Source organism: Macrotis lagotis, chromosome 6 (assembly GCF_037893015.1).
Source record: "Macrotis lagotis isolate mMagLag1 chromosome 6, bilby.v1.9.chrom.fasta, whole genome shotgun sequence".
Taxonomy (NCBI): Eukaryota; Metazoa; Chordata; class Mammalia; order Peramelemorphia; family Peramelidae; genus Macrotis; species Macrotis lagotis.
In genome coordinates, this window is record NC_133663.1 from 52,829,599 (window position 1) to 52,845,755 (window position 16,157).

The window sequence follows — 16,157 nt, forward strand, 5'->3', positions numbered from 1 at the left end:
AAAATTAGACCCAAAACTAGATCTAAGCGCTAAGGAGGGACATTTGATTAGCAACATACTAGAAATACTCATTTTCATTTTCAAGTCCCAGACCTCAGATTATGTTTCTCAATGATGATGATGGAATAGCTTTGAAATATGAAGTCAAATGCTCTGAATTAAAATCTTACTTTTTCCCCACCTGCATGATCTTAATCAAATAACGTCACCTCTGAGCCTTGGTTTATTCATCTATATAGAAGTTTGGTTGTAGTGATCTCTAAGATGCCTTTAAGCTCTAAATCTAAGGAGTTGCAATAACACGAAGGCAGTAAATAGGATAGAGACTAAATTTGCTATAAAAACATAAGAACTCTGAAACTCACTTGGATTTCCTATCCTTGCTGCTTGACTAACATCCACATTTCTTTGCACATTCTTAAGGAATCCCCAAACAAGTCCATACCTTTCATACCAGGCAAAACTCTTTGCTCCTTTTAATTCAGCACATAATGATATCACCAGGTACCCAGTGACTTCTTCAGGATTTTCATGGGTTATTTGTTCCAAAAATTCATGGAAATAGTTTGTTAGCCTGACCCCCTACTCGAGAACTACTGTACTAGTTTCAAAACCCTGAGCACAGAGGCCAAGTGGGTGGATGTATAATTTTCTAAGCCACCTAGTTGACTGTGTCCAGATCCCAGCAAACATTCTTCCTTTTGGGCCACAGTGGTTATCTTTATTTCAGTTTTGTCCCATTTCTTGCCAGAGTAGATAGGAATGTGCAGGGTAATCACTTTCTTCATTGTGTGGGACATAGTGGATGAAATGGAGTTCAGTTCTCTACAGAAGGAATGGCTGGTGCAGCAGAGTGCTTTTAAAAAGATCATTCTATTGACTTAAATGTCTTTCATCCTGATGTTTCAAAGGGAATCAGTGGGAAGATGCAATGGACCTGTACAATCCAGTCCAGTGGGTGGGACCTGCTGTGTTTGCATAGTAAGTCAAAATAAATAGAGCTGGGAACAGAACCCAGGTGTTTTCATCCCAATTTAGTGGCTCATTAAATCTTTTGGGGGGATAGATAAAAGCAGTAGATTTGGTGCCTGGATAAAAATGAAACTAGCTGCCTTTTTAGTACCTTTGTGTAGAGCAGCGATTCTTAACTTAAGGTCTATGAACTTGATTTTAAAAAATTATTGTTTTGTTTGTTTTTAGTATGTTGATAACTATGTTTCAATATAATTAGTCTCTTTTATAAACCTCTATATTTTATTTTAGGCATGTAAAAACATAATTCTGAGAAGAAAGACATAGAATTCCTAAAGCACTCCTTCCCCCTCCTTTTCCCCTCCTCTCCATTTCTGTCCTCTCCTCTTCTTTTCTCTTTGTCTTCTCTACCTTTCACCTTTCTCTCCTCTCTCTCTCTGTGTCTCTCTGTCTCTCTGTCTCTCTCTCTCTCTCTCTCTCTCACACACACACACACACACACACACACACACACACACACACACACACACACACACACACACACACACACACTTTCAAAATCCTTAGAAATGAAAGAAAAGAAGTATAGTATTTGCCTTGGTTTCAAAAGACTTATCTTTGAATACTACCTTCACCACTATTAAGTTATGTGACCGTGGTTAAATCCCTTAACATCTCCCAGCCTCAGTTTCCTTCTGTATATAATGCACCTCCTACCTCAAATGATTATTATGAAAAAAGTGCCTTGTTAACCTTGTACTACTCTGCAAATGAGCTAGTATGATGACTGCATGATTCCATGCCAAAATGTTCTTCCGTTAAATGCATTTCACTTTCAGTACACATAGTCCCAGTGTATGAGAAATCCCTTTAATTAAGCCTTGGTTGAGTACATCACTCTGAACTCAAATATTGCTCTGAATTCTGACATCCTGAAATATCCCCCAAAATTAGTTAATGACTGTTTAGGCCTGAAAGGCTATAACTATGGTGGGATGCTGATGTCAGCCTACTTGTGATTAAAGACCAGGCCAGTTATAGTATTGGCTTTGTTCCCATTCCAGGTGAAATGAAGCAGATCATGTTTTAAAGAAGGAATAGGGAGTATATTCATGGAGTTTACTTCTGTTTACTCTTCCATTCCCAAGATATAATTATTTAAGACTTGATTATATAACCTTAGTCAATGAAAATGTGTTTATATTTCACCAGCTTGTTTGAATTTCACAAGACTTTTAATTTTACATTGGGGTAAACATATTTCTGCATGGTCACCATTTTGATCAAAGCAAAAAATTCCTTAGTTAAGTCAATAAACAAAAAGCCTTAGAAATAAAAGAATCATGATTCATAAGCCATTCGAATTTTCTGTCTTTGCTTCCCTTACGTAGTGTTTATTTGTATACCTATCTCCTTCATTCCCTTCTTCCCCAGACAAATAGAAGTTTCTTCTGGGCAGGCAGGAGCTCATCTTTCTCTTTGTACTCTAAGCACTTCTCAAGGTCCTTTACTATGATAGACATGATAGATGGCAGTTTATGTTGAATTAGAATAAATTTGAAGTAAAGGGATCTTGTATCAGACTCTTGCTTTCTACCTGTGTGACTTCTACAAACCAAAGAGCATCATTCTTGGATCACAGTCTTCTCATCTGAAAAACAAAGGGATTGGACTGGAGAATCCCTGAGTGTCTGTAAATTCATGATCTGAATCCTTGAGCTAGGTGAACAAGGATCATACAGTAAGGGGTATGTTGGGTGTGGGTGTGTTCATCTTCATCTTGTTTGATTTATGTATGAACTTGTATTCCTTAAAGTGTATTGAGTTAAATCAAGAGAGAAAGAGTGGGGGAAGAGGGAGAGACTCGTTGCTTCAGTTGTAGCAGCAGTAGTAGTAGTAATAATAAGTACTACTAGTTCTAGTAGCAATTATTACTAGTGGAAGTGGTGGTGGTCAGAGTAGTAGTAGTAGCAGCAGCGGCAGTGATAAGTAGTAGTAATGATGGTCATGGTGGTGGTGGGAGTGGTGGGAGTAGTACTAGTAGTAGTAATAGTAGTAGTAGTAGCAGCAGCAGCAGCAACAGTAGTAAGTAGTAGTAATGATGATCATGGTATTGGTGGTGGGAATGGTGGGAGTAGTACTAGTAGTAGTAGTAGTAGTAGCAGCAGCAGCAGCAGTGCTAAGTAGTAGTAATTATGGTCATGGTGGTGGTGGCGGGAGTGGTGGGAGTAGTACTAGTAGTAGTAGTAGTAGTAGTAGTAGTAGTAGCAGCAGCGGCAGTAGTAAGTAGTAGTAATGATGGTCATGGTGGTGGTGGCAGGAGTGGTGGGAGTAGCACTAGTAGTAGTAGTAGTAGTAGTAGCAGCAGCAGCAGCGGCAGTGCTAAGTAGTAGTAATGATGGTCATGGTGGTGGTGGGAGTAGTGGGAATAGTACTAGTAGTAGTAGTAGTAGTAGTAGCAGCAGCGGCAGTAGTAAGTAGTAGTAATGATGGTCATGGTGGTGGTGGCAGGAGTGGTGGGAGTAGCACTAGTAGTAGTAGTAGTAATAGTAGTAGTAGTAGTAGTAGTAGCAGCAGCAGCAGCGGCAGTGCTAAGTAGTAGTAATGATGGTCATGGTGGTGGTGGGAGTAGTGGGAGTAGTACTAGTAGTAGTAGTAGTAGTAGTAGTAGTAGTAGCAGCAGCGGCAGTAGTAAGTAGTAGTAATGATGGTCATGGTGGTGGTGGTTGGCGTGGTGGGAGTAGTACTAGTAGTAGTAGCAGCAGCAGCGGCAGTGCTAAGTAGTAGTAATGATGGTCATGGTGGTGGTGGCAGGAGTGGTGGGAGTAGTACTAGTAGTAGTAGTAGTAGTAGTAGTAGTAGTAGTAGTAGTAGTAGCAGCAGCAGCAGCGGCAGTGCTAAGTAGTAGTAATGATGGTCATGGTGGTGGTGGCAGGAGTGGTGGGAGTAGTACTAGTAGTAGTAGCAGCAGTGGCAGTGCTAAGTAGTAGTAATGATGGTCATGGTGGTGGTGGCAGGAGTGGTGGGACTAGTAGTAGTAGTAGTAGTAGTAGTAGTAGTAGTAGTAGCAGCAGCAGCAGCAGCGGGGGCAGTGGCAGTAGTAAGTAGTAATAGTGGCCGTGGTGGTGGTGGTGGTGATAGTAGCAGCAGCAGCATTAGCAGCATCAGCAGAAGTTGTAGCAGCAGTAACAGTAGCAGCAGCAGCAGCAGCAATAATAGGAGTAGTAGAAGTAGTAGTAGTAAGAATTAATAGAATGCCAACCTCTCTTTGAAGTAAATGATGTTACTATCCCTTCTTTACAGATGAGACAGATTAAGTGATTTGTTCTAGGTCATTCAACTATTTCTCTAATAAGTATCTGAGAGAGCATTGGAATGTGGGTCATGATACCAAGCTCTCTGTCTACCTTGCCACTTATCCTTTTTTGAGTAGTGAAGTACAGAGAATATGACCCAGTCGAGCCTCCAAGGGTAATTTAGCTGCTCTCATAGTTTGCTAGATTAATGTCTTCTCCACCTGACCCTCAACCTCCCCAACATGCCCCCAACATTTGTAATTAATGGAACAAAACGAGAATCAGCCATGAGATAGAAGGATGGTGAATTCCAGGCGCCCGCTAAGACACCGCAGCTCGATTACTCAACAAGAATCATGACCCAAGGTACAAATACAAGTTGGGGGCAGGGAAGCAAAGTAGGCCAAATAAGCTGATATCTCAGTTTGTCTCTATGCTTACTTGTTGTTTACATTGGCTGGTGCCCAAATACCTTTTCCAATCTGAGACAGAAGATCAGAAGATCAATGTGAAAGGATCAAAGCCCCGTAGCTAATGGAGTAATGGATCAAGTGCTTGGAATAAGGGTAGGGTACAAGGGGGCAAGAGAGATTGAATAATTCGGGGGTCGGCTAGGTGGCGCAGTGGATAAAGCACCAACCCTGGAGTCCGGAGTACCTGGGTTCAAATCTGGTCTCAGACACTTAATAATTACCCAGCTGTGTGGCCTTGGGCAAGCCACTTAACCCCATTTGCCTTACAAAAACCTAAAAAAAAAAAAAAAAAGAATTGAATAATTCGATAGCCATAGAGTAAGAGTTTCTCGTGTACAGAGCAGTGTTCTAAGGACTAGAGAGATATAAAGTGAAAATTAGTCATAGTCCTTTCTGGTTCTCAATCTATGATCCTATCCTATCCTATTAGCCTTTCAGGAAGCTAGTTTGAGAACTTGAGGAGCTCTGCATATCTCTCATGTCAATGGAAAAGCACCATCATGGGCTACATGGAAGATGAACACAGATGATATAGTAGAGGGCAAGATTTGGAGTCAAGAAATCCTGAGTTCAAATGCTACCTTAGACATTCTCTAGCTAAGATTATCAATCTTAGTAATTTCTTCAACTCCCATGAGTTAAATGATCATTTCTATGCATATCATTCTCAGCACTATTTATCTAGCTCTAATCATTTTCATGACCTGCCATTACCAATTGTCTATTAAATATCTTGAACTGGATATTCCACAAATATCTCAAACTCAACTTGTCCACAGCAATACTCAATATCTTTCCTACAAAACTCTCTACTCTTCTCAATTTCTGTTTTCGTTTTAAAAGCATTAACATCTTTCCCCATTGTCCATGCCCAGAACTCCAGTATCATTCTCAACGCCCCGAGTGTACTCATCCCACATTGTTAATCTGTTGCCAAGTCTTATCATTTCTTTCTTCACAATGTCTCCCTTTCCCTCAACTCACACAACTACAACTGTGTCGTAGGCTGCAATTATCTCAGAACTGGACAATTGAAATAGCCTTCTCCTTGGTCTCCTTCTCTCTACTTGTTCTCCGTGCCAGACTTTTGTCCATGCAACCAACAAAGTAATTTTCCTAAAGTATGGGTCTGACCTTTCTCCAGTCAACAAATTTCAGTGACTCCCTATTATTTCCATAATCAAATATATAAATCCTCTGGTCTTTATGGGCTTCCCAACCTGTTCTGGCATGTTTCACCTTACTTCTCTCCACATCATCTACAATGCAACAATACTGGCCTTTTTGACAGTTCTTCCATACAACACTTTATCTCCTGACTACAGCGATTTTTTTAAACCAATTATCCTTCATACTTGGAATATTCTCTCTCTCCACCACCACCACCTAGTTTCTCAGGCTTCCTTTAAGATGATTCAAACCCCACTGACAAGCAGTCTTTCCAGTGTTACCATACATCCCTCAACTGTCCCTCCCAAGAATATTTATTATATATTTATATTTACCAATTATTTATGTGAAGATTAATACCCTGTAAAGTTAATTGGTTTGATTCCAGAAAGGTGTGAAAGTAAATGTTTTAAGTCATTGATTTAATAATTATTGTTAGTATTATTACTTATATTATTGTTATTATTCTTAATTATATTATTGTTATATATTGTAATAGAGTAGTATTGTTGACATTATTAGAATGTAAACTCCCCGAGAACAGGAACCATATATTTACCTTTCTTTGTATTTCCAACATTAAGCATAGCTCCGGGCCCATGTGTAAATACTTAATAAATTCCTATTGACTAAAAGACTTTTATTAATGAGAGATAGTAGATTCCATTCTGCAGATGAAGGGATTGGTTTAGATCAGTAATTTAGGTCAGATTCATTCAGGCCTCATATTGACTTAGAAAATCACATATTGACATTATCTAAGTTCTGTTGCAGTTTTATTTACTTTGTTAAATATTTCCAAATTATATTTTAATGTGGTTCTGGTTGTGGGTGGCATTTTTGACACATATGGTTTCGATGATCTCTGAGTTTCCTTTTAGCTCTAAGCCTAGGATTCTGTTGTTTATCCTTCATTCTAGCAGAGGACCATGACATCAGATATCTGATGCCATGCCATGCAAGTGAATTGGATTTAAGTGAAGGAGGCTGTACAAAGTCATCTATTTCACTTTTTCCTCCGGAATAATCAGGGTCCAGTGGCCAGATATGGATCAGGATGACTGAAGATGGCCCTGGATGCAGTGGGAGACCTTGATCTTTTTAAGCTAGGGACTTCAACAGCTCTCAGTTTGACTGAGGCAACATCCAATCAGAGATTAAGGCTAGGTAAGAAAGAAAATGAGGAATAGTTTTTTTAACCTAATCCAGAAAAAAAAGAAATAATCTGGGAGGGGAAGACCCTTAGGTTTTCTAGGGGAAAAAAATGTAGAAATAATTTCTTTTTACAATCACTCTTAGCCAATCAAGACCCAAACAATGACCACATGGGGCTTGACCTGGAACTTATTGTTTGTCAATTGATGAGAGCCAGTCTGCAAACCCCAAGATATCTTGCCAAGGTATTGGCATCCATGTAAGTTTTGTCCATAGTTTTGTCTGTCTTTGGGCAGAGGATCTGCAAGTAAGGATCCTATAAATTAAGGCAACTGTGTTGATAAACAAAGGGAATCAGAGTATAATTAAACTACCTCCTTTAACCTCACAGCTCATGTTAAAGCAAAGACCTGGATTTGGGAGTCATAGGAAATTACTACTTGGGAAGCTAAGTACAAGCATAAGCTTTATTATTATGCAGCATAGCAAGAGGGAGGGGGAATAAAGCATGCATATACACACATTCACACCACACACCATATGACAATATAGACAGAAATATTTTTGGCCCCACAAATGCAAAGAACCTCACCCAGTTTGAGGGGCACAGAAGACAAATACTGTGACAAAGACCTCAGGCAAATAAATCCTCAGAGTAGGGGTCAGAGCAGGGAAGTTTTATATCCCCCAAAATGGGCTGGATTGAGAATAAGTAATAAATGCCAAATGTGGGAAGGGAATTCCTAATCAGATCCAGATGTGTTGGAGAGAGTCCCAGAGTCACTTATCAATACCAGGCTCTTGTGTTCTTAACAAGACCAGAAATTGGGTGAGGGTCAGAGCTATCTATCTGAGGCAGCAACAAAAGAAGGATCACAAGCCACTGCTATCAGCCTGGAGTCTTATCCAATCAGAAGCTGTGATCATTAATTGCTTGACAGAGAGTTAGAATGAGTCAGAATAGAGGAAAAGTACAACCTGTCATTGCTTAGATGTTTTATGAGCATTAAGACCCACTTAGCCTAAGTGACTCCATTTTGAAGTCCTAAAATAACTACAATTTCAGACAATGCATTTGAAAAATTTCAGTTATCTCACTGACATTAAGATCCTGGTGGAGAGAAATCTAGGACTTTGGAGTCTTCTTTCTGAAGTCTTTCTATGTACATTGACCCCTAACATAGTAATGTCATTTTGGTCCTCTTCAAGAACAAAGGACAAGAGCCAACTTTGCCTCCATCTTACACCAATGAAAATTATTTGAACCTCCTTTGTCTTTTTCCTTCTACAAATCACTGCAACATAGCAGCATAATTAGTTAATGAAAAATGAACATTTATTATGTGCCTACCATGTGCTATTGTACAAGGTGCTGGGAAAGCAAAGACATGTAGAAAAAAGAGAGAAAGGAAAAAGAAATATCTTAAGAGAGGAAATGAAATTCTCTTGGAGAAGATATCATGGGCATAAGTAATTTTATACCAAAATTGGGGGGTTGGGAATGAACAAACAGATGAAGGAAAGAATCATAAATTTATTCATATGATGATTGATCATAATTTGGGTGGGAAAAAATGGGATCCTAAGAGCTTAGTTTTGAAGGAAACCAGAAAACTTAAAGGTAGAGGTAAGGTGGTCTGAGCATTCTAAGGATGTGAGACAGCCAGTGAGTGAAAAGGCATAAAATGGCAAATAAATGTCTAGGGATGGTGACAGTGGGTAACAAAAAAATTATGGAAATGGTACTCTTGTGTCTCTGTGACTCAGTCTGTATGTATGTGTGTTTACTTTTTCCTAGTGACGGTGTTGGCTATTTTCCACGAGCTGCACGTTGATACTGATCTGTACACACTCCTTTTTGGGGAGAGTGTATTGAATGATGCTGTGGCCATAGTTCTCACATAGTAAGTACAAACACCTGGATTCCTTTGAACAAAAATGACAATAGTTAATTCACTGAGAAACAATTTCATATGCCTTTGATATATAGCCAATATTTTTGGTATTGTAGTCTAAATCCATGCTTTACATTTGTTCCAGGATGAGAGGTGGGAAGGAGAACTCTAGTAATATTTCAATTATAGTGACACACCTATAATTTATAATTTTTAAGCATTTCCTTGGGGTTACTGAGAGATTGAGTGACCATGGTAAGAGGCAAAACTTGAACCCAAGACTTCCCAACCATAAAACTGGCACTCTATATATTGTGCCATATTGCCTTTCTATTTATTTGCCAGAAAAGTACAAGTAATTTCTCATTTTGAAGTGTATTTAAAGAGAGAAATTATCAATAATAGATATAGCTAGTTAAGCATTTAATTTCCAGTATTATTTTATTAGATTTATTAGGTCCAGGTCCCACTTCAACATTTTTAAAGAAAATAATATCAAAAAATGTATTTTCCTGACTTTTCCTCCTCTATTTTCTAACTAGCTAGTAGAATCTTTCCAATATGTGACAGATTTGTCAATTCTGAACCTTTATCTGAAGATCAGGAGAGTTTCAAAATTTTTGTACTGTCTTCCTAAATGCACAGTATTGTGGGAAAATTCATGTAAATCCACCTCATTATAGATAACATTGACTGAGGATCTTCTAATCCTAATAAAATTTCCCCATCATCTCCAGACTCAATTTTATTTTTCTTGGGAACTTTTAGATCAATTTGGGAACAATTAGCCTGCTATTCTTTCAGTTTCTTCCCCTTTAATCTAGACATTTAGCACTTACATATATAACAAATGGCAATTTGGTGACCTTTCCTCAAGTCAAAGGTCCTCTCTTTGGCTTTAAATGAGCACCAACAATTCAGACAGCTGTCAAATATCCCAAGGGAAAATAGCCATCTGATAATTAAATGTGGCTATACTATTATATTCAGGATATTAATCACTTTCAATTTATTTGAGATGTGTTGTGATGTACCAAAGGGTATTTAAAAGTCAGTGTTCCCCTGTGAAAGACAAGCATGATAAGAAAGTATTTCTTTCTACCCAATGGATTCTTGATATAGATGTGACCCCACTGTGAACATTTCTCAAATCTGTTTATCAAATCTCATGACATTCGATTATTAGTCATAAGCTTTCTCTATTCTGGCATCAGAGGTAAGTATCAGTGGGAAAATACTAATTATATAAATAAAGCCTAAATCACTGAATCTCAAGTGCTAAATATTTTCAACATAAAATTCAAGAAAAAGTAATAAAAATATCACGAATGACTGTCAAAGAATGACTTCTACTCATATGGACATGGGAGTAAAAGTATGCTGAGCTTCTCATTTTTCCTCTCTGTACTAGCAAATTATATATCTATCTTTAAAGGTCAAGTGAAATAGTACCACTACTGAAAATGACCTTCAGAAAATGTAGGAAGGTACCAAATCACTGAGTGATTGATATTTTTCTTTTATGATGCACACCAATCACAATGGTTTTCCATCATGAAGATGGAAATCTAAGAGAAAATAAAGAGTGCCAACAACTTTAAAGCCTAGTGTCATTTTTAAAGCTTCCTCATTACTTTCCCATTAACTAACCACAGTGTAACCTTGCTCTCTCTCTCCTCTGCACATATTTTTCAATCATAAAATCAGGACATAGGAAAAATGTTTCATTTCATGACATGGCCAATTTGCTTGAGTACTGATGATCAACTCCAGTTCAGAGGCTATCTAGTGTTGGAGTAACTTTAATCCCATATGAGAATGTATAATACATATGTTTCCTGAATTATGAACATATGACCTTCAAATCTTGATAAATGCAAATTGACCTTTTGCCTAATTCCTCACCCATCTAAGAAACAACTCCTCTAAACATACTTCCTCTCATACTAGACAACAAAGCTGTCCTAGCCCAGTGGGACCATCTGCTGGTAGGAACAGAGAATTTTCATATCTCTTATCATTTCTTTTCCATTAAAGGTCATAATATTATAGGAATGTAAATTTAATGGAAGATATTAAGTTCAATCCTACACACATAAAAGATTAAGTAATTTGCCAGGGTCACAGAGCTTGTAAGCACCTGAAGCAAGATTTGAACTCAGCTTTGTCTGACTCTGAGACTGTATACTAGATTATACAAAATGAAACTCTATGTCTTTTAACTCATATGGAAAGAAGTCTCCTATGATCCCCTTGAATTTTCCATTTACCAAGGTAACATCTTTTCTAATCTTTGTCTCTATTTATGATCCCTAAAGTCAGCCTAATTATAATATCTCAGCATAAAAGATATATTTAGGATGAGGAAAGTCATAAATAGGAGACAGTGTGGGACTGCAGAAAGAGCTGAAATTGAAATCAGAGATTTCATTGCATTCAAATCTTGGCTCTGATGCATAGTTCTTATGTGACCTTACTTCACTAGACTTCAACTATAAAGCAAGGGACTGTACTAGATGATCATGAAGATTCTTTCCTGATTTCAATATAGGATCCTAAGTTTTGAAATATAATCAAAAAATTTAAAAATGATATCATCTACCTCTAAAGCCCCTGAAAGTACTCATATATTCCATTCAAAATCTTTTCAGAAGTTTTTTTATCTAATTAATCCTCTCTTTATATTTTTATGATCTTCAAGAAAAAGAAAACAAATTGTTTTTTGCTGAATTGTATTTGGTTAATTACTGATAGATATTATAATAGTCTTTTTTCTGCTATAATTTATCATTACAAATGTACAGTACCAGTTCTATTATATATTAAATAGATATTTGCAGACTGGCCTGTAAGTTCATATATTATTTAAACATTGTTTCTTTGGAAAAAATAATGTGTTCCAGCTTTTAAACATCTGACTTTAATAAATGTTAGCACAACCCATTTGTAAACAGGAGGCTTCCTTTACTTTAAAATTCCCATGGAATCTTTCCTGACTGGAGCTAAGTAAAGATAACTTGATAACATCTTTTGATCTGTGTGTTCAGCTTAGCCTGCTGAATAATTCTATTTACACATGCTTAGGCATGGACCATGCATTACCTACACTTACTCTTTTTGATTTCAAGGATTTAGGGAGTGCCACACCAAAAGGATGTGGTTTTGTATATTAGCTGGGATATTTGAGGAATATAATTTGTAAGCATTAAATGCATAGTTGATTCACAAGTGCAAAGGTTATTTATTTGGTCAAATTGAAGAAGAAAAAGCATCAATAAGATTTGTTGAACCATGTGTTTCTAATCCAGAGCAAATAGATGAATATAGGAACCAAAGTTCACATTGTATTTCATCTTCTCAGATTTTATAGATTTTTTAAAAATAAATCCATGAAGATAATATTTGTCCCCATAACAATCGCCTTTACCAACACAATACTTTCTGTGTAGTCAACATTTAATAAGTCTTCTGCTGAAAGTGGACTCTAAATGGCCTAGAAAAGGAGGGCTTTGTACAAATCTCCCCATAGAAAAAAGTCCACCCCCCCCAATAATGAAATGTTTTGGAATAAATTCCGAAATTACATATCTGAGAAAGATAAAATAAAAATCAAAACCTTCCTTTTAGTTAATTAATAAACTGCAACAAAGTCTTGATGGAAGATTGCTGATATTGCTGTGACATTCAATTTCCTACTTTTTTAATAATTATCCATTATTCCAGTCTTGCTTTCTTATTCAGCAAGAGTATGATGAATTCTTTGCCACATTAGCTAAAAATGTTAGTGTTTACAACACTGAAACAAACCTCCATTTATCAGTAGAAGGAAGAATTTCATCTTCCACTGTATGTAAATACCTCCAGATTTCTATAGGGACAAAAGAAGGCTCTCATTAAACAGCTGGTTCTTGAATAACAATAAACTTACTGTAGATGTATTTATTTCCAGTTAGAAAAGGGCTTAAACAGAGATTCAGTGTAAATCATTTTCTCTTGGAAAAAATGGCCAAAAATATTCAGTTTTATCTCTTTAGATAAAAATATTGTACAGCTGCCTAGAAGTTATTACTATAAAATATCCTTTAAAGTATGGTATTGATGATTGCTTGATTCTCAGGAAAAAAATAGCTTCTTGAAAGCAAACATTTCTACGGATCTATGTGCCTTAAGGAAAATTCAGTACAGGAGCCAAATAAGACAGACCTATGGAATTATAAGGTTAAAAAGAATCTTAGGGGGTCATTTAATTTCCATGTAGTCAAGCCAAGTAGCCCTGAAAGAAATAACCATTTTTGGCAGTAAAAAACTTTATCCTCTCAATTACATTTTGAGTTTACTGTGGGCAGAAAACATATGTTATATATCTTTAAATTCCCTGATGTCTTTAGATTGTATTAATAATAAATATATATTGGATGAGTAAATGATTTGGCAAATGAAGATATAAATGTTCCTGAAAGTAGGATCTTGCTAGTAGAAGCACTAGATTTGGAGTCAAAAACCTGATTCCTAGTTCTGACTCTATTATTAGTGTGATCATTGACTGGATCTTTAACACTCTATGAACCTCTATTTTCAAATTTGCAAAATGAGAGTTAACATTCATTCTACCCACCCTCAAAGGGTTGTTGGGCAAAGCACGTTCATAATGCAGATGTAGACTATTGCCATTATAATATCATTCTTATTCATTTCATCTCTTTTGATGGAGTTCAGGTAGAAATAGTCCTAGGACAAGCTGATATCTTGATATGATTATTTTATATTTTATATTATTATTGTTTTGCACTTAGTATTCTGTTGATTGTTGCCCAGGTGGATAATATAATTTCTCTTTGTAGTTGAATAAAAGTATTAGACCATAAGCTTAATCCTCTGTAGTTTACTGAACATAGATATCTTCAGGAAAACTCCACTGCGAAAAGGACAATTGGGATGCTATAGGCTTCATCCATTTCTTAAATGATTTTGATCTATGAATATTTGTCATGGCAACATACTAAAAATGTTTTTCTTATCCTTTTTTTTGGATCCCTGTTAAGTACAGACAAACTACTCCAGGTCTATTATAATTTATGTATTGAATTCTCAAGGATATTTGAGGGTTGTATAATTAGTGTAGGAATTTATCATTGCTCATTCCAAGAACATCAGAGAATTTCTAATTTATAATTTAGTCTTATGTTGCTGGGTATATGACAGGAGGACAAATTTTTCACATACTACAATGATGTCAAGCAAAATATCTTCCTTTTTTTATATAGTCTATATTGATTAATAAATCTGGGCTCCTTCAAAATAACCGGTTTGTAATTTGTTGGTAATAGTCTGGTTTAGAACTGCCAGCATAAACCCTTCTATTTTGCTAAATAAAATGACATCTCAAGAATTTTTTTTCACTATTTTTTGTAATATTGGCAACAGAATGGAGGTCACCCATGGATGTCTTTTTGATTCTACTCTTGGAGTTTAGCTTCTTCTGAAGATATTTACTTTTGGTTACATTGGATAAAACTGTTGATGAAGCTGTTTGCAGGCTTTACTATTGTTTCATAAAGTAGATTCTGCATTTTGCAAAAGTATTTCCATAAGTTTTCTGGCTTTCTCATCAAGTACTTTAAGAATGGATATTAAATCTCTGCTTTCTTTTTGGCAAGCAAATGTTTATCTTACTCTAGCTGTTTTGATGCAGTTCTTTAAGGTTATTCCTGTTTTGCTGATTTTTTTCTTTTGATCTAACTTTAGATTCTTGATAGTGTTCATTGTTGGTTTTAAATGTTTAACCATTGTTTTCACTATTTTCTCATTCAACTTTGATACCAATGGTCTCCCAGTCTGTCTGTCTCTGTCTCTCTCTCTGTCTCTCTCTCTGTCTCTCTGTCTCTCTGTCTCTGTCTCTGTCTCTCTCTCTCTCTCTCTCTCTCTCTCTCTCTCTCTCTGTCTCTCTGGTTTTTGCAAGGCAATGGAGGAGTTAAGTGACTTGTCCAAGGTCATACAGCTAGGTAATTATTAAGTGTGTGAGATGAGATTTGAACTCAGGTCCTCCTGACTCCAGGGCCAGTGCTCTATCCACCATGCTACCTAGCTACCCGCCAATAGTCTCGTAACATAGTCAACCACAGCTTTCTCCTTGTTAGTTTTCTGCTTCATAATTTCCTTATTACAAATAATAACAATAATGCTCTAACATAAAATCTTTCATTGACTCATTCGGTTAGTCAACATTTATTAAGCACTTACTATGTGTCAGCCACTATGCTAAGCACTGGACATACAAAATGAGGAAAAAGATAGACCCTGCCCTCAAGGAACTTACAATCTAACAGAGGAACTGATAATGTGTAAAGATGACCTTACATGTAAATATTTTTATACAGTTAAAAAAGCAGTTATTTCACCTATGGAAAGATTTACCAAAAAAAGATAGTTAAATATAAAATAAAGTTATAAAATAGTTACTAGGTTAATGATTTGCCCAAATACATTTCCAAAGAAGGAAATAAGTTAAAGAGATCTGCATAATTACAAATCTGAATCATCCACCACCTTGAATCTGTTAATTGACTATCCAAATCAGTTAATTGCCAGAAATCACAAAAAGGTTATCATTAAGTGAATCCATCTTAATGATCATTCAGGCTTTATAAAAAAGTGGTAGAAACTGTATAACATTACCCTGTTTGTTTGCAACAATATATTATGTACCAAATTCTAAAGAAGATACAATTAAGTACTTAGAATTATATATCAGAAGCTTTCTGATGACAAATATCCATACAAAAAATATAGTACTTAGGATATTCTTTATAACTGAATAATTGCAAAAACTGGACAAGAACTAGAGCACTAACATGAGAAATTGTTGCTCATAATTAAATCAAAATAATCAATCCATAAAAATTTATGAATATTATTTTTTTAAATGTTTTCATACAAAAAGCTCATAATTTCCAAGCTTCATGGAACAAATAATCTTTACAAATATAAAGATTAGTAGGATAAATCAAAATCATGGGCAAATAAAATAAGATACACATCTCATTTTACTATATTGAAGATTTCCTGAAGGTTCTTTCCATTAGCTTATAGGAGATAAACTCATATACCAATATATTTATTCAATTACAAAAAAAAAACAGATGTTTTTTCTACTGACAGAATTGTCCACAAAATGCAAAATTTGAAAAAAATTGGCA

General features: G+C 36.1%; 1 protein-coding gene across 1 annotated transcript in view; it reads left to right on the forward strand.

The window, feature by feature from the left end:
* SLC9A9 (solute carrier family 9 member A9) overlaps positions 1–16,157 on the forward strand; it is a 738,251-nt gene that overhangs the window by 242,964 nt on the left and 479,130 nt on the right. The window contains exon 6 of the mRNA XM_074191139.1: positions 8,865–8,970. Within this exon, the coding sequence (XP_074047240.1) occupies positions 8,865–8,970 (106 nt within the window). The remainder of the gene's footprint in view (positions 1–8,864; positions 8,971–16,157) is intronic.